The sequence below is a fragment of the Tympanuchus pallidicinctus genome, unplaced genomic scaffold (assembly GCF_026119805.1).
Source record: "Tympanuchus pallidicinctus isolate F22 unplaced genomic scaffold, pur_lepc_1.0 scaffold30, whole genome shotgun sequence".
Classification (NCBI taxonomy): domain Eukaryota; kingdom Metazoa; phylum Chordata; class Aves; order Galliformes; family Phasianidae; genus Tympanuchus; species Tympanuchus pallidicinctus.
In genome coordinates this window covers 1,210,611-1,230,496 of record NW_026294748.1, presented here as the reverse complement: position 1 = coordinate 1,230,496, position 19,886 = coordinate 1,210,611, and the positions used below count along the sequence as shown (strand labels likewise).

Sequence of the window (19,886 nt, the reverse complement as noted above, 5' to 3'; positions counted from 1 at the left end):
GAGGGGAGCACAGCGCCAGGGCGGACATCACCATGAGCCCCTTCCCCTACAGCTGCCAGGAGAGGGGTCAGGGAGAGCCAAGCAAAGGCACGCAGTGATTTTGCACGGAGCCAATTTAGTGAAGAGAGAGCAGGAGGGTTAGGGAGATGAGATAGCGGGAGAAAAAAGGAAGCGATGCAGGAGAATAAAGAGAGGGAATGAGAGAGGAGACGTTGATGCAGGAGGGAAGAAAAAAGATCAGATATGAAATACGAGAGAGCAAGGATAAAAGCTGTAAAGAGGCTGCACCGGCACTGCAGCTGCCACGACACAGCGAGGATTGTCTGTCTTGTTAAGCACTGTGACTATATTGATAAATCTTAACCATCACCACGTACTATTCCTCCAGAACAAGCCATTTCTGCACTTCCTTCAGAACTTGGGCTCTCCCGTTTTGTTTTGATTTGGTTCTTCTCATCTGCCTCATCCCTCTTGCTTTTTATTCCCTTTGCATCCCAGCACTGCCATCCCTTCCCACTGCCCTGTGGGGCTGCTGCTGTGCTTTCAGGACACAGGGAGGGCGCAGGGCAGCTCTGACTGCAGTGATGGCTGCTACCGGTGTGTGCTGCCATGCATGGGCTGAACACCAATGGGAACAACAACGCTCAAGGGTGAAGCACAGAAGAGTAACATCAGTTTCGTTACTTACATACATGAACTCATATATGTATTCTATGAGGGCTGCTCTGAAAGTAATGCCTCCTGTTTTATGATGTCAGCCCACCACAGCAGAGCTGCATGCTGATGGTGCAGCAGTAGAGGTGGAACCTTCCCACCAAGATCCATTGCGTGTTGTTGCTGTGTGACAGATGGCAGCAGAGGGGCAGTCTGACACAATGGTGTCTGACACGGAAGTGAGGATGAAGCAAAGGTGTGGAATTGAATTCCTCTGGGAATTCAGTCTCACCCACTGACATCCGTCAATGGTTGGTGAATGTTTCTGGAGACAAACAACGGATCTGAGCACAGTGAGGGCTGGGAGGTGCATGCATTTCAGCAGTGGCAGCAGTGGGTCACTCCACTGGTGCACATTCTGATGGGCACATCATGCAGGCTCTTGTTCATTGCTGACAAAAATGCAGAACTCATGGTGGGGACTGCGTTGAAAAACAGTGTCGTGAGGCTGAGAAATCATCATACTGTGCCACTGTGCTCTTTGTATCTGCTGTAGTGGAAGTATTGAAGAAATGGGAAAGAAATGGGAAAGAAATGGAAAGAAATGGGAAGTATTACTTTTGGTACAACCTACCTCTACGCGGCCCCTTTGCTCAGTGTGGCCAAAAGGTTGAACATCCAAACCACTGCTTCCACCCATTTCAACCAGAGCTGGAGCTGGGACAACCCATCTGCAGAGAACCCCACTGCTTCCCAACCACAGCGCGCCACGCAAAGACAGCCCAGCGAATGTAGGGCACCAAGCAGCCCCCAATTAGCTCTTGATCTTAATTACACACATTACTGATGAGCTCATCAACTTAATCTAATTAGTCTGCAGAGCTCAATTGCTCGTCCCTTTTCCTTAAACAATGTGCCACGTAAGCCCGTTATCCCTTCTGATAAAACCTGCTCGCTCACACGATCCGCCAGCCAGGCTGACAACCAACCCCACACACCTGTGGCACAGCACCCAGCCCCACACCCTGCCCCCCGTGGGGCTGATGTGCTGCAGGGCTGCGCACACAGCTGGGGTCGGGCATCCCTTAGCAAAGCAATGAGGTCAGACCCTGCAGTGGGGAGGAGGAGGTCAGCCCCACGGAGGCGAGCCAAACGCATCCGTGACAACAGCTTTGTGCTCATTACTGATTGACCGCCTTTGCTTTCAGCCGCGCGGTGTTTCCTCTCCTCTGGTGAAAGCAGTAATCCCAGCACTGGTGGCTGTTTAAACAGGAAAACTCAGATAGCGGCCACAGCTTTGTCACCTCTGCTCTGCTCCATCAATCAGGGGCAGACCGATATCAGCCTTAACCCATCTGCCTTTCTCCCCTCCCAACAGCTGCAGAACCTCTGGATGCTCCACCGTCTTCCCCCGCCCGCCCCCTCTCTCTACACAGGAATCAATGAAATCCCCTAAAAGCTCATAACTCGGAGGTAATTATAAGAAGCATCAATTACCCAGCAATGTGGATTTCATGAATTCAATTAATTTGCATAGTGATCGATTCAGGCGGGTCCTCTCCGGGTCCCTGGAGAAAGTTAGGACATTGTTCTGCACGCTATTGATTTTACAATGTAAAACCAAAGCTCTCTCTCCTCTTATTCAGAGCTGCTCATTCAGCCATATTAACTTTCAGATCATTTATTTTTGTATGTCTTTCAACTCTGTTTGTTGCTATCACACAAATGCAGAGTATTACATTGTAGAGAATAATTGAATCAATACAGTCATGGTACTCTGGGTCTCCCAGACTCTCAGGAACGCGAGCTGGCAGGAGCCCACATGGAGCCTGAGAGGGCTTTTTTTTTAACCTTTCCAGTTATTAAAACGCTCGTCTGGCTACATATTAACTTTCTGCACTGCGTGTTTGTTATTGTTTCGCATGCATTGGAGTGGGGGATGCACGAGCTTTGATGAATACATGGAGAGGCTCCGGCGGTGTCTCCAAGCATCAGTGGATCCTCTGCTGAGATGCTGCTGCTGTGCAGAGGAGCCACGTGCTTGAGGGATGCCTGAGGCTGTGGGGCTGAGGAGGGCTGCTGTCCTGCTCTCCCACTGTCCCACTGCCCTTCTGTCCTGCTGTCCTCCTGATCTGCCATCTCGCTGTCCTGCCACTGTTCCACTGTTCTGCTATCACGCTGCCCTGCCAACCTGCCGTCCTACTGCCCTGCCATCCCGCTGTCCCATTGCTGTGCTGTTCTGCTGTCCCACCATCCCTCTGTCCGCTGCCCTGCTGGTCCTGCTGTCCTGCCACCCCGCTGCCCCACTGCCCTGCTGTCCCACTGTCCTTCTGTCCTACTACTCTGCCACCCCCCCGAGGGATGCCCAAGGCCGTGGGGCTGAGGAGGGCTTCTATCCTGCTGTCCCACTGTCCTGCCATCCCACTGCCCTGCTGTCCCAGCACCAAGCAGCCTTGGGGATGCTTGAGAGCCCCAGCACAGCGCTGTGCCCCCCAGCACGGTCAGCCCTCCTTCCCCTCTCCATTCTTCTCATCTGCAAACGGCCACCCGCAAATAAGGGAATCAGAGAGAGGGGAAAAAAAAAAAAGAAACCTTCGAGTGAAAAGCACCGAATAAAAAAGGAATCCTCCTTCAGATTCAAATGGCTCTGAAAAGAGAGATAGTTTTTAATTTTGGTTCCCCTCCCATTGGGATATTAGACAGCTAAATAGCAGTGTGCCTGTTTCCTTCAGATAACCGGTTCCCAATGAGCACCCTAATTGTCCCCGGACCCTCTTTGCCACCGCACAGAGCAGGTCATTTACTGCACAGCACATGCAGCTAAATACAAATCCATTTTCCAAGGGAAAATTCCATTCTTATCTGAGTTCTGCAAGAGGGTTGCAAGCGGCCTGTGTTAATTGAAGCTTTGATGTTTGGTGGAGGAGGGCCTCTAATCAGCCGCACAAAGGGGCCAACGCGCCGCCGTGCACCGAGTGCGCAGGGCTTGCCTTGCAGGGAGGACATAAGGAGGAAGAAATGTGGATAAATGGTGCCCTGGAATGAGGGGCAGGGAGCACAGGTGCCCGAGTATCACTGGCAGGGCTGGAAACCGTGGCAAACTGTGCCCACGGCCAGCACATGCCGGGGCTCCGATGGGTAAGGCGCCTTGGCAGTGCTTTGGCATGTCTTCTGCAATATCCTCCAGCAAATCAAGCATCCCCTTCTTGGGATGTTTTCAATCTGCTTTATGTTGATTTTAATTAAAGAATTTGAAACTGAACAAACAGTTCGTAGCAGGTGGCCATACAAGTGTGAAATAAGCAAACTGTTTTATCTGCCACCAACTCCACCAGTAAATTCCTTCAAATTAATCCCAGCCTCCGAAAGGCTGTTGATTCCGAGTGAAACGCTGAGCAATTTGGACTCTGCCATTCTCTAAATATTTGCCTTCATTACGGCGCTGGGAGCAGGTGTGTCTGGCAGCCCATGCGATTGCATGAGTGGGTCCGCCTGCCACTTCCCATTCGCCCAAACCCTCTCTTTGGAGCAGGATTTGCTGCTGAAAAACCCACCTGGCAGATGGGTGTGTGGCTTCCAAGGGCTGTTAGGAAAGCAGAGATATGTGGCAGAGGTTCTGCTGGGCACGGGAGGGTCTTGGGGCTGGGAGAGCGGGCGGTGAGCTGGGTGTGAGCACCACGAGGCTGCTGCAGAGCTCAGCGTGGAGGTAACCTTGACTGCACAAAGGCAGCGTGGGTCCTTCATCGAGGTAACGGGCACTGCATACTGATGGACCTGCAGGGAAGGGAGAAGTGAAGCACAGATGCCCAGGAGCTTTATGTTTTTTCCTTGCAAGGAGATGGCTGGGAAAGGAAAAAAGAAGGGAAAAGAAACATAAATGCACGCTCCTCTTCATCTTGCACTCCTGCCCTCTGTCAGAGATCTTAGCGGCAGCTTTAAGAGCTCAAGTTCTGCTGACAGGAGGTACCACCTTGGGGTACATCCTCAGGGGCTCTGGGGGCTGCCCTGTGCCCACGGCTGAGCCAATGCCATGCACTGAGCACCTCACTGCCCAGTGCCAAGCGCTGGGCTGGAAAGGAGGGCAGCAATCAGCTCCCACCCCGCTCCTCCCAGGAGAGACAGTTGTCCGCCAGCTCCTTTCATCCCATTAATGTTCAGAGCGTGTTCAACATCAGATCCATCCTGTTTGCCCTCCCTAATGACCCAGATCTGGGAAATTAGAGCGGTGCTCATGGTCAGCATCCACTCGCGGGAGCCGGTGTTTGCCTGTGCTAGCCAAGCTAGCGAGATAATTACAAGATGTTCTGCTTTCCTGGGAGCATGGGAGGTTTTTCTTCCCTTCCCCTCAATAAATATGGATGCACAGCTGCTGTTAAAAGGAATCAACACAAATAAAAAGAGGCAGGCTCCAAACCCCACGTGTTTCCCTTCAGTTATACGGTCCCAGTGCTGCCTCTGCCCTGAATGCAGTCAGGTAGGAGAGGCTGCTGGGTGTGTTTTCCCCCAGTTATCATGCTCAGGTGGCAGCAAAAGCAAAACAATGCTAACAAATGCATTAGGATGGTATGGCATTCAGTGTGATAAATCAGCAATCCCCTTTCAGTACCTGAAGAGGGGTTGTATGGAGGAAGGAGGCAAACTTTTGGTGGGATCTGTGTGACAGGACTAGGGAAAAGGGCTTCAGACTACAAGAGGGGAGAGGGAGACTGGAGCTGAGGAAGGTTTGGCATTTGGGGGAGGTGAGGCATTGGCACAGGTTGCCCAGAGAGGCGGTGGTGCCCCGTCCCTGCAGTCAGCCAAGGTCAGGCTGGACGGGGCTGTGAGCACTGCTGAGCTGTGGGTGTCCCTGTGCGCTGCACGGAGCGGCACCAGGCGGCCTTCAGCTCCCTTCCAACTCAAACCATCCCGATTCTATTATCCCCCTACATCATCATCCCAAAATGCAGTATGAGACCTGCCCAGAGGTCCCCTGCACCCCTCCACCCTGCAGACCTCACACGTTTGGGCAGATGTGCTCAGATCACACAGGGCTGGTACCTCTTCCGTAGGAGCCACTAGAGATTTCTATCCCAACAGTTCCTCCTAGCCTTTAAAAACCAGGATGTGCTCTACTCTATATATCAATCTCCCAATCACTAAATTAATTTCCATCTCAGTTACAGCACATTCGGAGTCTATTAGTAAATCATGTCAGAGCTGCTTAGCAACTTTTGTTAGAAGATTCCTGTTAGATCATGTTTCAAACCGTCACAGATGGAACAGCTATTATCTTAATAAGTTAAACATTAAAGCCATTGCAGCAGGGCTGGGGAGCAGGAGAGACTTTCTGCCTTCCAGATGTGCCCATCCTGGCAGGGATGCTGCTGGTGCTCCCCAGCTCCTGTCCAACACGTTGGGTGCAGGAAGCTGCTCCTCTCCTGGGGACGATGAGCCCCCATCCCAGCATCCCTGATTTGTGCAACATGAGCAAACAGCAACAGCCTGGAGACAGCCAAGGTCAGGCTGGACGGGGCTCTGAGCACTGCTGGAGCTGCGGGTGTCCCTGTGCACTGCAGGGAGCAGCACCAGATGGCCTGTAAATGTCCCTTCCAACTCAAACCATTCTGTGATCAGAAGGGCTCATCCTGCTCAGAGCACACAGACACTTTCAGACCACGCTGAGGAGCTTTCAGAACCTGCCGTGCTCCTCCTGTCTCATCCCACAAGCGACGCGCAGGGTGAGTTATAGCATGGCGAGATGCACACATATTCTGATAAGGAAGAATAATAACTTGTCAAAGATATATATGATATGTGTTTTCTTCCCAGACAGAATATATATTGGGCTAATTCATCAACTCGCCTGGCACTGGCCAGAAGAGAGAGAGAAGAATCCTAACAAAAAGAAGCCAATAAGGAGAAGCCCCTTTGAGTCAGTGCCTCCTCCCCTTCCCAGCTCCAGGAGGGATTTGGGGAAGGATGAAAACGGGGGAGGACAAAGTGGGGGATGCTCATGCAGAGCAGTTCGCTGCAGCGGGCAGAGGCTTTAGCACCAAGCCACTGTGTTTATCCAAAGGACCCCTCGGAGATAACAGCAGCTTTGCTGCACCAAGCCCTAAATCCAGCTCAAACGTTAGCGCTCCCTGGATGCAGCCAGCGGCCGTCAGCCCACCCCGCAGCCTGTATCCCTGCCTCATGCAGCCCGGCAGGGCCGCTCCTTCCACAAACATATGCAGAAATACACAGATTTCTCCATCAGCAATTACCTGCTTCCACATCGGACACCTGCTAATTATTTCCAGCCCACCAGATGGTGCAGCCATCAAGCACCGCCACAGACGTCCAGCCAGAAAACAGCCAGATTTCCCTCCTAGGAGCTGAGGGATTAGAAATAAAGCTCCTCGCCAATTAATTAGTAATTACTTTGTTTGAAAATGAAACATTCTGGCAAATAAAAGTCGCAGTGGTTTCGAGAGGGGATGGGGCAGCAGTGTCCCCAGCATGCAACCAGCCCCTAACTGCAGCGGGGAGAGGGATGTGCATGGTGGAAAGAAACAACAACTGGAGCAACAGAGAAGATATAAGGAGGGAACGGCCCTGGCATGCTGCTCCCTAACCAAGCAGTCAGTGGGAACAAACAGAACTGGTCCCAGTGGGAAAGCAGTGCCCTCCTGTGTGCCACCTCCTGAGAGACAGCGGTCGGGGTTGGCAAATCCCTTCCTGCTACAGGGAATACAGAAAGCTGCAGAACGGATTTACAGAATGATTTGTCAACTGACAAGCAAAAATATATTACCAATTTAGGGCTGTGATTTGCCTGCAACTTTTTAATCCTTGAGTTGTTGTTGAGTAGATTAAAGTGTCTGCTTTGATCCAGGCTTTTAGGCGGAAACATAAATATCGCCGCCGCTCACGCTCCCTGCACCCAGCCAGCAACTCTGCCGTGCTGAGGTGTGACACTGCCCCGACCCCCTGTGCCCACAGGGAGCCTTTGCCCTCCTCCTGCTCTCAGCACATCCTCTGTTGGGCCCCTGCCTGCCCCTCACCTGTGCTCAGAGGATGCTGTGCTCCAGTTTCCATTTAGAGGCTGTTCTCTGCATCTCTGCCCTTTTGCTTGGCAGGCTCCCAGCAAAGCCAGGCCCTACTTTTAGTTCTGCGAGCCCCCAGGTGTGGATGAGCTCTGGAATAAAGGTCCTGGGGAGCACCAAAGTAACACAAAGCTCAATAAGACTGAGGGAAGGCAGCGCCCAGCAGCATGCCATCCACTCTCAGACAATGCCCCCAGAAATGTCATGGCAGCAGGGTGAGAATTACCCTGACATTTCAGTTAGTGCAAATTTGTATGGACTCGCCAATGTTTTAATTACGATGTAAAAGCCTCCAGCCAAGGCAGGTCACTTTGGTTTGCAGCACATCTCAGTGTGGGACACGTGGGGCCATGGCCCAGCACTGCTCATGCCCCCCATCACACTCCCTATGATAAAGCATCACCTGCCACAACAAGAAGATATCAATGTTCTGTATGATGCTATGATGGAGAAATCCAGCTTTTCCCCTCCTTCCAACCCCAGTTCAATGCCACCCCACGTGGCAACATCACCCAACTACCCAATACTTCACTCCTGTCACATATTTGCATTATAAGGCACAGAAGGAAAGCAGTCGCTTCTGTATGTAAACATAAGCCTTCCAGCAGCTGGATTCCTGGCACTGCTCACATGGCACCACAGCTGTCAGACTCCCAGGTACTACAGCAAAACGCCTCTGCTGAGCCCCAGCCAGGCCATATGGGGCCATATAGGGCTGGGAGAGAGCACCACCCCATGCCCAGAGCGGGAGCACAGCCTGCAGCCAACCAGAGCTGAACTGAGGGCTGCCATTAAAATGTCACTGAGAAAATTATTAAGGTAAACCACTTCCGCACGTCAAAAGCAAAGGCAATCAGTCCCAGGCTTGTCCCCCTAGGAAATTATGTGGAGTAATTAATCAAAAAGCTAATGAGAAATGTGTTTTCTTTCCTAGCCTAACACCACATCATATTCTTATTAGCCAAGGTTATTACAATAGTAATCATGCATGCTCTGAGTTCAAATTGGGTTTTTTTGCTCCACTGCCACCAATTTAGAAAGCCATTAATGGAGAAGATAAACCCTGATACGCAGAGCAGCCCTCCGTGTTGATTCACCTGTTGTGTGATCACCATCGTGGCCCCATCAACACACGTTTGGTGATACCCAACTAGAGGCTGAGTCCACGCATCACCCCACGTGCTCCAATTTGGAGCCCTTCCGATGCCATCACTCCATCCCAGGAGGCCACCAGGCACGATGTGAGAGGAGCAGATTTTGCTGCTGCATGCAAAGGAAAGGAAGAAACTCCACACAGAGAGGCTGGGAGCGCTCTGTCAGGGTGCATCTTCGAGCCGCTGGGTGCTGCACGCACGAGCGAATCTGGCCTATTTATTGAGATGCCTTTAAGTGGGATCTCAGTGATTCTGTAAATCTGGCTGTAAGTGGGTAATTTGCTTGGTATTACGGGTTCCCCCTGCACCCGCCCCAGAGAACAGCCATCTGCCAATCTTCCTGGGCCAAAACGCACCGTCAGCAGCCCGGCAGAGGGAAAACAGCTCTGCTTCATATCCAGCATTAAATAATTCAGCCCCCCTACAGAGGGAACGGGGAGAAGAATGAGACTGACAAAAAAAAAAAACCATAAAGATTTCCTGTGCCACGTTAAAAATGCAGTGAGCTGATCAGCTCTCAGCACAGCCCTCCAGCACGACGCCTTTGCACGCATCATATACAGCACCTTCCCTTCTCCTTTTGCACTTGGGTGGAGGCAGAGATCTTGCTGCAAATGGACGCCACCTCGTGTGAGAGCCACCTCCCGTCTTCTTTTTGGAGCTTGGCTGCCATCTGGTTGAGTCTGGAGAAACAGAGGTCGTGTTGGGTTTTGCCAAGCTAAAAGCCCATCCGATGCCCACGGCGTGCTGCCCCCTAAGCCAGCTCCAATGCGTGGATTAATAAGAACCGATGCAGCACAGAAAAGCCTTCAGAAGCCCAAAAGCAGGGCCTGCAGCCAGCCTGGAGGGCACAGTGCTCTCCGTGCTCCCTTTGATTGCACAGCAAGATGTGGGTTTTGCTACCCATGCACCCCTCTCTGCTCAGAGCCCTTAAAGAAGAAACCTGTGAGCTGGTAATCGCAGGCAGGCTCAAACATTATGACTTCTTTAAGGCCATAAAGCACTCTCCAATTACAAGATGTAAGACTGGGTGCCAGATGGTGGCAGGGGGACACTGCAGGAAAACCGAGGCACAGGAGGAGCCCACAGAGCAGCTGAACTCAGAACCCCGCACCAACCACCAAATAACACAGCTTAAATGTGTTTATTGCCATCCAGACTGCTTTTTAATTTGATTATTTATCTCCCGTTTAGCCTCTGACAGATCAAAGGCTCGGCAGAGGGGAAGCAGAGCCAGGCTGCGCATGAAAATGAGCCCTGATACATAATTAATTAACATAAAACAGTTTCATTAGGAGATGGCGTTACACGGCTGTTTGTCTTAAAAATTTAAGCTGTGTAAAGAGGAGGGAAAACTCACCTCCCCCCCTTGGCAGAGCACTGCCAGCTTCACCCCATGCCCACATCCCAAACCTGGGACACCACGCCCCATCCTTTTCCCTTCATCACACACAGCCTCCCGTTGATTATTAATCTGTTTTTAATTCTATTAAGAGACGGCCAGGAGAAAGAGTATCAATCCTAGATTAACAAGGTTATTAGCGCTTCATTATGCGAGGTGTCTTTGTAATTGAAAAGGGAGAAAAGGAAGCACCATAAATATTCGCAGCCTCGCTGCTCCTCGGGGTTTGCGGGTGGCTCCTTTTATTCACAAGGATATGGAACCATAAATATTAAATATCTCCTGAAAAAAAAAAAAATATAATAAAAGAATTACAAGGAGGAGAGAGGATGCCCTCTGGATATTCCAGCGCTGAATGTTCTTGCATTTACAAATATTCATTAACTGGGATCTGCAAAGTTATTTCCACCAAGACTCAGAGAACGAAGCAAGAGAGAGGGGGTTATTAAAAAAAAGAAAAAAAAGAGAGTCTAGAGTAAATATTATTAGTAATTTTTATCTCTGCGTGCCCCTAATTATTCCACAATTAAGAAAAGTGCACATGTGCATATACGATCACTAACCTGGCAGCCTTATTGGGTCTGTGCTCCTGGCACCGCTGCCAGCTGCCACAGACTCACAGGCACAGGGGAAAAGTGTGAGGCTGGAGCCCAGAGGGCCCCATGGAGGGCTCCATAGGGGGTCCCACACCAGCCCTATTGCTCAGTCCCATCCTCCAGTTCCATCTCTTGGCTGTCCCAGCAGCTCAGGGTGACTCACACGGCCTCCAGCCTTCACCAAGCGCCCGCCACTCAGAGCTGCTGCCATTTAGAGCAAAATTAAAATGACAAATCTGGGGCTCTTTTTAATTAAAAAAATAATAGGAGATCACAGCAGGGAAGAGTTACAATAACGTGTCACCTGCCAGAACCCACTTTAGCAGAGCTATTTAAGAAAAAAAGAGGGGGGGGGAAATAGCCTGGTAGTCAGAGGAAGGCGCATTTCCATCCATCCATCCATGCTGAGCCCTGCAGGGCTCAGGGAAGCAGCATTCGTTGGGAACCAGGCAGGAAATCACAGCATTTCAGAGAAACCACTTCCATCTGTTTCCTGGTGCGAAACACGGACAGACACACATCTCACTGCCCTCCACAAAGCTGCCCTGCTCATCCAGCACCGCGGTCCTCCTGCACCCCACACCATGGCCAGGGGTCACGGGGGGCAGGTGATGTCACCCACCAGGAATTAAGCTCTTAATCTTGACTAAACACATTACTGATGAGCTCATCAACAAAAATCTAATTATTATGTGTGAGGCCAAGCTTAATTGCTTGTCCTTGACATGAATAATGCACCACGTAAGCCTATTAGCCAGTGTAAGCCTATTATTATTATTATCGTGCTCACTGTCAAAAGTATAAAAGCAAAACAGTCGAACAGGGGGAAAAAAATAATGTTATGCAATTAGCAGCAAAATGCCAGACAAATAAGCTCATTAATTCTTGGAGGGAGCAAACTCTCCCAGTAATTAGCAACTGCCCATTCGGGGGCTGGTCAGGGGTGAAGCCTGCTGCTGGGGCAGCTCGGAGCCCAGGACCTGGGGATGGCAGAGAGCAGGGGCTGGGTGGCACGAGCACAAGCAGGGTGCATATGGGGACAACACAGCACTGCCAACCCCAGCCAGCAGCTGTAGGTCCCCCTTCTCCCTGCCCAGACACCTTAAAAGCCACAGTTGTTGGGATGGAGCTGAATGCAAAGCTCAGTCTGCATCCCAGCATCTCTCTGCCGTCACCTGGAACCACACACCGGGTGCAGCGACCCCCAACCCGCCCCAAAACGCTGCTCAGTTCCTCCGCATCATTTGCTAATTAAATCCCACTAATGAGAAAATCAGGATGCAGGAGCTGGCAGAGCAACGCTGCCTCCTGCGCACGCACTCCTCGCGGACTTATCACTCGTCACAGGATGTTTACAATAATTTTTAATTTGTGCAATTATTAATCATTTTTTCTATCTGCCTCATTTGCATAATAATTACTCTGCTTGGTGTTTGCCATGACTATGAATGACAGTGTTTTAAATTAAATTAAGATTTTAATTTTTTTTTTTTTCTTTTTGGTTAAAGCTAATCAAAGTTGCTGTTAAGATGCCAAGAATGGCACAGTTGCCCTTCCAGAAACAATAATCAAGAGATCCGCTTCCCAGCACCACTCACTCCATCTCTATCACCCCTCTCATCCCACAAGATCCCAGAGCCTTTTCCAATTCCTCTGCTGCCAGAACTGCTCACACACAGCCATGTCAGACAGCAGAACAGAGCCAAAGCAGGACACAGAGCAAGGGCAATGGGACAAGCCATCCTCCCCCTTCCCTAGCCAACACATGCGCGTGCATAGGGTCAGCATGGGAAGGAAGGCACACACATGGACCAACTCATGTGCTCAGAACTCAGGTTGGGCTCTAGGATATGCAGCACACCCCAAATACCCCTCCATCCCCAGCACACGTGTACTGCAGCACTCAGGAGTGCTGAGCACGGCTGCACCCACACCTCGGGCATCCAGCCCTGGGCAGGGGCACCCCTCTGTGCCACAGGCACGGCCAAACCCAGTGTGCCAGCACCCTCTGCCGGCTGCCGTGGCCTGGAGGGGGGAGGCAGCACTCATCCTCACCGCTCTCCTGTGGTGTGGGAGCCCTCAGCAAAGCACAGGCAGCTTTCCTCCTCTCACTGCCCGAGTCAGATGTGTGTTGGATATCTTGCACACAAAACCAATGTCCCACACATCAGATCCTGCAGTTGTCACAAGAGATACGAGAGCCCAGCTCTAGACTTGCAAAGAGTGGCTTTGGAGTCACTCTGAGAGGTACAGGGCAGAAGTATTCACACTTGTTTACTTGTGTCAGATCTTACTGTCCCCTCAGAGCCACCACCCCTGCACCCCACTCCACTCTCCTGGTGCTGGTGGGACACGGCAAAGCAGCTCTGGGATGGAGGTGCTCCAACCCAGCCAAGCTCCCAGCCTGTTTGCAGACACACCTGATCCATCAGCAGATGGAGAGGCAGCTCCCCTGTCCCTGCTGAAGCTGCAGAGCCTTTTCAAAGCCCATACGTTATTATCCACACCAGCCATCACCGCATTTGCCAACTTGCATCTGGCAATGATACAAAAGGATGCATTTTTATGTGTCAACAGCACCAACTAAAGTCTCCTGTATCTCTTTGCACAGATAAATCTTAGCAAGAAGGTGTCTGGTAACAAAATTTTAATACACATTATAAATTCTGTACTGCAGCGAACTCTGCTATGAGGCCCCCGTGGAAATAATAAACATCCGAACCTACATCTAAAATTATAAAACTGTAGCCTTTAAAATAAGTTGAGATGTTCAACTTCAATGTTTCACTTCTTTGCAAGCTCCTGAGTTGCCTTCTAGTCAGCCATCCGGGCAAAGAATCTGCTGCTCGAATCCGACCGACCTACAAAGCGAGACCAACGAGACTGCGGCTCCACACCGCCCTGAGCGGCCATGGCAACGCGACCGGAAGTGAAGGGCGGCGCAACGGCGCAGGGGAGCGGGGAAGCGGGCGGGACTTCCGCCGTTTGTGGCGCGAAGTGATAGGCGGAGCCTCGCTGAAGGGGGAAGAGGTGGGCGGGGCTTCGTCGAAGAGGGAGGAGCCACGCCGAAGGGCGGGGCTGCCAGCTCTGCCAGCGCCCGCACGCTGAGATGGCTTTATTGGCGTCCAGCACAGCGCCCGCAGCCCCGCAATCCAGAAGCCGCACAAACAGCTTTTAAATAACCCCCAAACTGCCCCCCACCAGGAGCTCCTTGCTCTCCAGGCCTACCAACCCGTTTTCTAGGATACTGAATGCCGAGGACAGCGCTTGATCCAGGCAGAGGAGCCATTACTTATGGCTCTGGCAGTGGTAGCAAGCAAATCTCAATTCAGGCACGTTGTCTCACATGGTTATTTCTTCTTTCTACATGTCTTCAATGCTCCACTTGTATGCAAGCTCCTGAACTGCCTTCCTGTCGGCCATCCTGGCAAAGAACTGCTTCTCAAATCCGTTGGACCTACAAAGTGAGACCAGTAAGACCGTGGGCTACTATGCACATTTCTAAAGTCACAAAGCTTTTGAATGACATCACAAGTTTTCCTCTACTTTTGCACCACCACCTCCAGCCCAGTTTCCACCCCAATCTGTGGCTAACAGCAGATTGTGCCTCCCATGAGCCACAACAAATCAGATTAGAACTTGGCTCCCTTCTGTCCCAGACAAGAATGTCTCCACCACCCATTTGTAACTGTTAGCATGGTAAAGGCTGAATGTGTTCAATCTCACTCACTGTAAACTCTCTGAAGCAAGCTGTATTACCATTTAGTTGTACTACCATTCAGTGATATCAGTGTACCAGGAATACCCACCTGTCCACCCCATCCCAGCGATGCCCAGGCCATATGTTAAATCTGTTGAGGGGAGGTGCTGGTCCACTGTACTTAGGTTTTTCTAGAGACAGAAACAGCAATACAACCACTTGTTACTTCAGTGCAATCTTCTGAGCACATTCCCACCAACCTGGAAGGTTTACTCAGACACAAACACCGGCTGCCTAAGAGCCAAAGAGCTCACAGAGGAAACTCCCAGCAATACCTTCAAACAAACCGCAGTGTGCTCACTGCCTATGTCACCACATACTGCACTCTAACCTACTGAATAATAGCAACAGAAACTGCTAACGGGTCAATAAGAGAAGATGTTGCTGTGGCACTAAAGCTAGACTAGGAGTCCTTCAGGACTCAGCAGCCACGGTGACCTAAAGTTCTTCACTGAACAGCAGCTGCATTTCTATGCTCCCTGGGCTTTAAAACGCACACCAGCACATTCCATATCCACACCTTTTTCCTTGTTCTCTTTGGCTTTCCTTTTTTTGATGAACTCAGCCATTGGGTCTCCTTCCCTCTCTTGTTCTCGCAGCATTCGATCCAGATCCTCATCATCGATGTAACGGGCCAAAGGCTTTTGCATCTCTTTTATTGCATCTTCCACATTCTGCTGCTGTTGCCTCCCTTGCGCTAACCTGAAAACAGACACACAAACAAAGCTTCACCTCAAAACTACAGAATCATTTACTGTGAGCTGCTCAATTTGCAGTACTGACCACAGTCCACTGCGTGCAGCATTTCTGATAAGCACCCACCAACAAACAGGGTAAATCCACACAAAATAACCCGGTCCCAGGCACAATACCAACCCTCAGGCCCCAACCCTGCAAAGTGGCATGTCACCAAAATCACCTTACCCCTTTCCCCATCTGGCATATTGTTCATCTCGCTCTGACTTTGCTGCATCTTTCTGCTTCTGTTCAAGCCGTTCCTGCTCAAGGTCCCTCTTGCGGCCTGACTTGTCACGGAAGATGGTTTCTGTGTGTCGGGATTCCTCTGGGAGTAACAGATACCTTAAGTCACTCACGTTGGAATGGTTTCCAGACCGTTCAATGACTGACTCATGCAATCAGCTCTTGGAGTAACGGTCTGCTCCTTCAGGACTTGCAGATGGAGCAAAAGCCTCACAGTTGTTTCATTGGCCCTTCTTTGAAATTGCCACTCAAATTTTATTTTAGAGACCCAGTGGCCTTACCTATGTGAATTCATCAGCATGCCTAGATGCCAAGCAACAGGGATGTTCTCCATCAACACCCTAACAACCAACCCTCTAAGACAAGGCCTGATATAGCATTAATAGGCAGCCAAAAGCAGAGAAAAAGCTGATGTTTGTGCAGTGGTTTTAGACCTTTACCTTCCAAGTGCTTGCTACTTCTCTCCTGCTTCCTGAGCTCCTGCTGCTCTTTCCGCAGCACATCAGCTGACACCAAGCCGGCTTTGACCCCAGACATCATTTTGGTCTGCAAATCAAACAAGAATCACATTTGCTGCTGGCTGAGAGCCGTCCAGTGACCTACTGGTATAACAAGGGGAAGTTTCAGGAGAAACAGCCGTGTTCCAAAACCACTTTGATGCCATCTTTGGGAACAGTTTCCACAGACCTCCAGAAAGGCAGAGGACTGAGTCAGAGCTCATCTTTCACCTACCTCACACTTTGTCTTGTTGCAAATCGACAGACTGGCACAGCTGCATTTACAAGCTATATTTCTGCTCTACCATCTGTAAGCCATTCACGCTTTTAAAGACTTCTATCAAAGGAAGCAATTACAGCTCAGACAGAAAGACAAAACTCTTACCTTTTTGGGAGATCCCTTATCGTCAGGGTACCGATGACGTGAGAGATCAGGGGGACTCCTTGAACCACGCTGACCCTTTCCAGAAGGCAGAGCCCTTTGTGGAAGAGAGAAAACTGGAGCATGAAGACTCGCTCTGAACATGTTGAAGAGGACCACGCTTATGGGAATCATTGTGGAATAGACCTGACCTGTGATTCTTCCGCTGGGGGGAAAGGTCTGCCTCAGAGGCATTTTGGGTCCCCCTTCGTGGAGGTGGAGAATCAGAGTCACGACGGAGCTTTTCTACGCGGGAAGCATCTGCAACACAAATATGCATTAAGAACCATTAGAGACCCAAACGTGGGGATATATGAGATAACCCACAGACAAATCAAAACCTTAAACGATGACAGACTGAAGAACAAGCATGCGACATCAGCCTTGAAATTCTATTCCTCTGAACCTGGAGACAAGGCTTAAACTTTGTTTTCATTTTGGACAACTTTTTAAGACTTACCCAGACCACTTTTAGGACAAATCTTCTCTAACTAAATAAAGCATTACAAGAACTATTTTTACCAATAGAAGTGATAACCAATCCACTACAATTCCACGCTTTTGGACTATACATCCTTACACACACTCACCTTTTGTTCTACTCGGCTTTTTCTGACCTGGTGACCCAGCCCTTTCTCAGAGGCAGTGATGAATCTGGGTCAGAATCATACCTCCTCTTACACTGAGGGGACAGATCTGGAGCAGCCTGCTGCTACTGATGTGACAAGGACTTGTCAGAGGAGCTGTGCCCAAAATGAAGCTGCTCTCCTTGGATCTCTCCCAGCAGTGACTTACCTGACACTTGACAGCCTTTTTTTCCCATTGCTGAACTGACTCTTTCAGGAGAGAGATCTGGGGAGTCGTGGCGCTGCCGTTTTGGTGGGGACGGGTCTGGGGAGTCGTGGCGCTTCCTCCTGGGAGGTGAGAGGTCTGGGGAGTCGTGGCGCTTCCTCCGGGGAGGTGAGAGGTCTGGGGAGTCGTGGCGCTTCCTCCTGGGAGGTGAGAGGTCTGGGGAGTCGTGGCGCTTCCTCCGGGGAGGTGAGAGGTCTGGGGAGTCGTGGCGCTTCCTCCGGGGAGGTGAGAGGTCTGGGGAGTCGTGGCGCTTCCTCCGGGGAGGTGAGAGGTCTGGGGAGTCATGGCGCTTCCTCCTGGGAGGTGAGAGGTCTGGGGAGTCGTGGCGCTTCCTCCGGGGAGGTGAGAGGTCTGGGGAGTCGTGGCGCTTCCTCCTGGGAGGTGAGAGATCTGGGGAATCGTGGCGCTTCCTCCGGGGAGGTGACAGGCCTGGGGAGTCGCCCTGTCGTTGCTTGCAAGGTAAGAGTTTGGGGGAATCATTTCTCTCTTGTCTGGGAGGGGACAAATCTGGGGAGTCATGACGTTGTTGCCTAAGAAAGGAGGAGAAGCTTCAAATAAGTTAGCTTATTCATTTCCATTTCTCATCTTCAGAACAGACAAAGATATCAAACGGGATCTACCATTTGATCCCAATAGGTACCAGTAGAGGGTACCATTAGAGCTACCAGTAAGGTAAAAGTCAATGATCTGCATTACTGAGCCTCAGATTGCCCAAAACAGATCCCAGAACTCCAAGATAACTTCGATCACAGAAAAGCTCTAACTGTATCACTTCAAGCCTTCATTAACCCTTGTAACATTCAAAACTATAAACCCACTCTGTGTTCTCGAGTAATCACCTTCCCACAAAATAACACCCCATCACACCATCTTAGTCTAAACTCGTTCTGATCACAGAACATCCCATACAATCACCTCAGAAGAGAGGCACATTGTAACACAACCGCCCTCACTATGTTACAAATCTAGAGGCTGTCATCACTCCGACTGCTCTGATATCACAAAGGATTGCGGGATAATTGCTCATGGACTTTACAGAAACACAAACAAAATGCTAGCTGGAAGTTCTCCCCCAGCCACAGTGGATTCAGCACGGAAAAAAGGGATCCTCATGGAAGCTACTTCTCACACTTTGCTGCAGACCTTGAGACTGCAGAACGAGATGGATGAAAGCACAAAAAAGGATCAATCAATGCTAGAGCTTGTAGCTGGACATCCGTACCGTGTGGTAGGTTTGGCAGGTGCTGAAATATCTGAGCTCTGTGAGTCTTCATTCTGGTCTGAACAAAAAAAGCAATCTGTAAGCAATCATCATTAACGTTCTTTATAATTCCTTGTATTTCCTGATTTCACTGTTTAGAACTGCAAAAATTCAGGCAGAAACAACAGCAAGATCCACCCTCACCTCCTAAAAGCTTCCATTTAGTGTTTGTTCGGAACTCCTCCATGAGCTTCACTTCATTTGGACGCTCATCAATAAACTCTGCCACCTGAAGGTAAGAGAACAGACCAACCAACACAGCTTAAAAAAAATAAAAGGACCTATGTTCTTTGAATGAAAGGATCAGCTACTATAGAATCACAGAATGGCCTGGGCTGCAAGGGACCTCAAGGGTCACCAACCTCCAACCCTTCTGCCACAAGCAAGGCCACCAACCTCCACATTTCATAGCAGCCCAGGCTGTCCAGGGCCCCATCCAACCTGGCCTTGAACACCTCCAGAGACTCGGCAACTATTCCCGCACTAGAAAGAACGGATCCAAGGGTTTTGCTTGCAGCCTCTCTCTCTCTTCCCTTCCTACATTCCCAGCCAGGACCCAGCACATTCTACAGCCGTTCCTCACTCTGCCTCACCCCGCCTGGCCGTTTTAAGGCTCTTACGGCCATCACGCACGCCCAGCCTCCCGCTTTCGCTGTTTGTAAACGGTTCAATCGTAATGGCTCCATAACGGCCCCCGGCCCAGCTCCTCACCACGGGCACGTCGCTTTCGTCCTCCTCCTCTTCCTTCTCAGGCACAGCGGCGATGCTGCTCCAGCCCACGTCGTCATCTACGATCCGCATCCTGAGTGCGGACAGAGGGCCGCCATCAGCGGATCGCCCGACCGAGGCCCGCAAGCCGCGCCGGAATGGGGGAAGGAGATGGGAGGCCCCAGGGGAGGCCGTGACCCGCTCGGGCCGTGCCGCCCGCACTCACCCAGCTCTGCCGGAGCCGCTCGGCGGCTTCTTCTTGCGGCGGCGGCGGGGCTGAGCGGCGGGAGGGCCGCTGAGGTAGCGCTGCAGGTACTGCGCTTTGGAGATACCCGGCGCGGCCATGGCACCGCGACCGGAAGCGAAGAGCAGCAAAAAGGCCCAGGCGGGCGGGACTTCCGCTGAGTTGTGGCGCGTAGCGATAGACGGGGCCTCGCGAAAAGAGGCGCGGGATAATGGGCGTGGCTTCGCAGAACTGGGCGGGGCAACGTCGAGGGGCGGGGCTTCCAGCTCTACCCGCACGCGCCCGCATG

General features: G+C 51.0%; 2 protein-coding genes across 45 annotated transcripts in view; one reads left to right on the top strand and one right to left on the bottom strand.

The window, feature by feature from the left end:
• APOC3 (apolipoprotein C3) overlaps nt 1-19,886 on the top strand; it is a 298,571-nt gene that overhangs the window by 267,765 nt on the left and 10,920 nt on the right. The window contains exon 1 of one of the 4 annotated variants that reach the window (XM_052697470.1): nt 4,386-4,389. The exons of the other annotated variants lie outside the window; for them this stretch is intronic. The gene's annotated coding sequence lies outside the window, so the exon portion shown is untranslated. Of the gene's footprint in view, nt 1-4,385; nt 4,390-19,886 lie in introns of those variants that run through there. 4 annotated transcript variants of the gene reach the window in all.
• On the bottom strand, nt 2,320-19,798 carry BUD13 (BUD13 homolog). 41 transcript variants are annotated; one of them, XR_008209930.1, is made up of 16 exons: nt 19,580-19,798; nt 19,357-19,447; nt 18,790-18,874; nt 18,607-18,664; nt 17,805-17,914; nt 17,328-17,765; nt 16,685-16,793; nt 16,497-16,590; nt 16,055-16,160; nt 15,558-15,696; nt 15,154-15,335; nt 14,683-14,764; nt 14,106-14,330; nt 9,442-9,558; nt 4,209-4,496; nt 2,320-3,301 (listed from the first exon to the last, which is right to left on the bottom strand). XR_008209930.1 is itself a non-coding variant. In XM_052697430.1 (15 exons), the coding sequence occupies exons 1-15, from the start codon at nt 19,696-19,698 to the stop codon at nt 14,237-14,239; spliced, it is 1,629 nt and encodes a 542-aa protein (XP_052553390.1). In that variant the 5' UTR covers nt 19,699-19,798; the 3' UTR covers nt 13,506-14,236. The 41 variants fall into 41 exon arrangements, 36 of the variants coding, with proteins under 36 accessions (XP_052553380.1, XP_052553381.1, XP_052553390.1 ...); XR_008209927.1 differs by having other exon boundaries at nt 2,320-4,496; XR_008209931.1 differs by having other exon boundaries at nt 2,320-4,496; nt 14,220-14,330.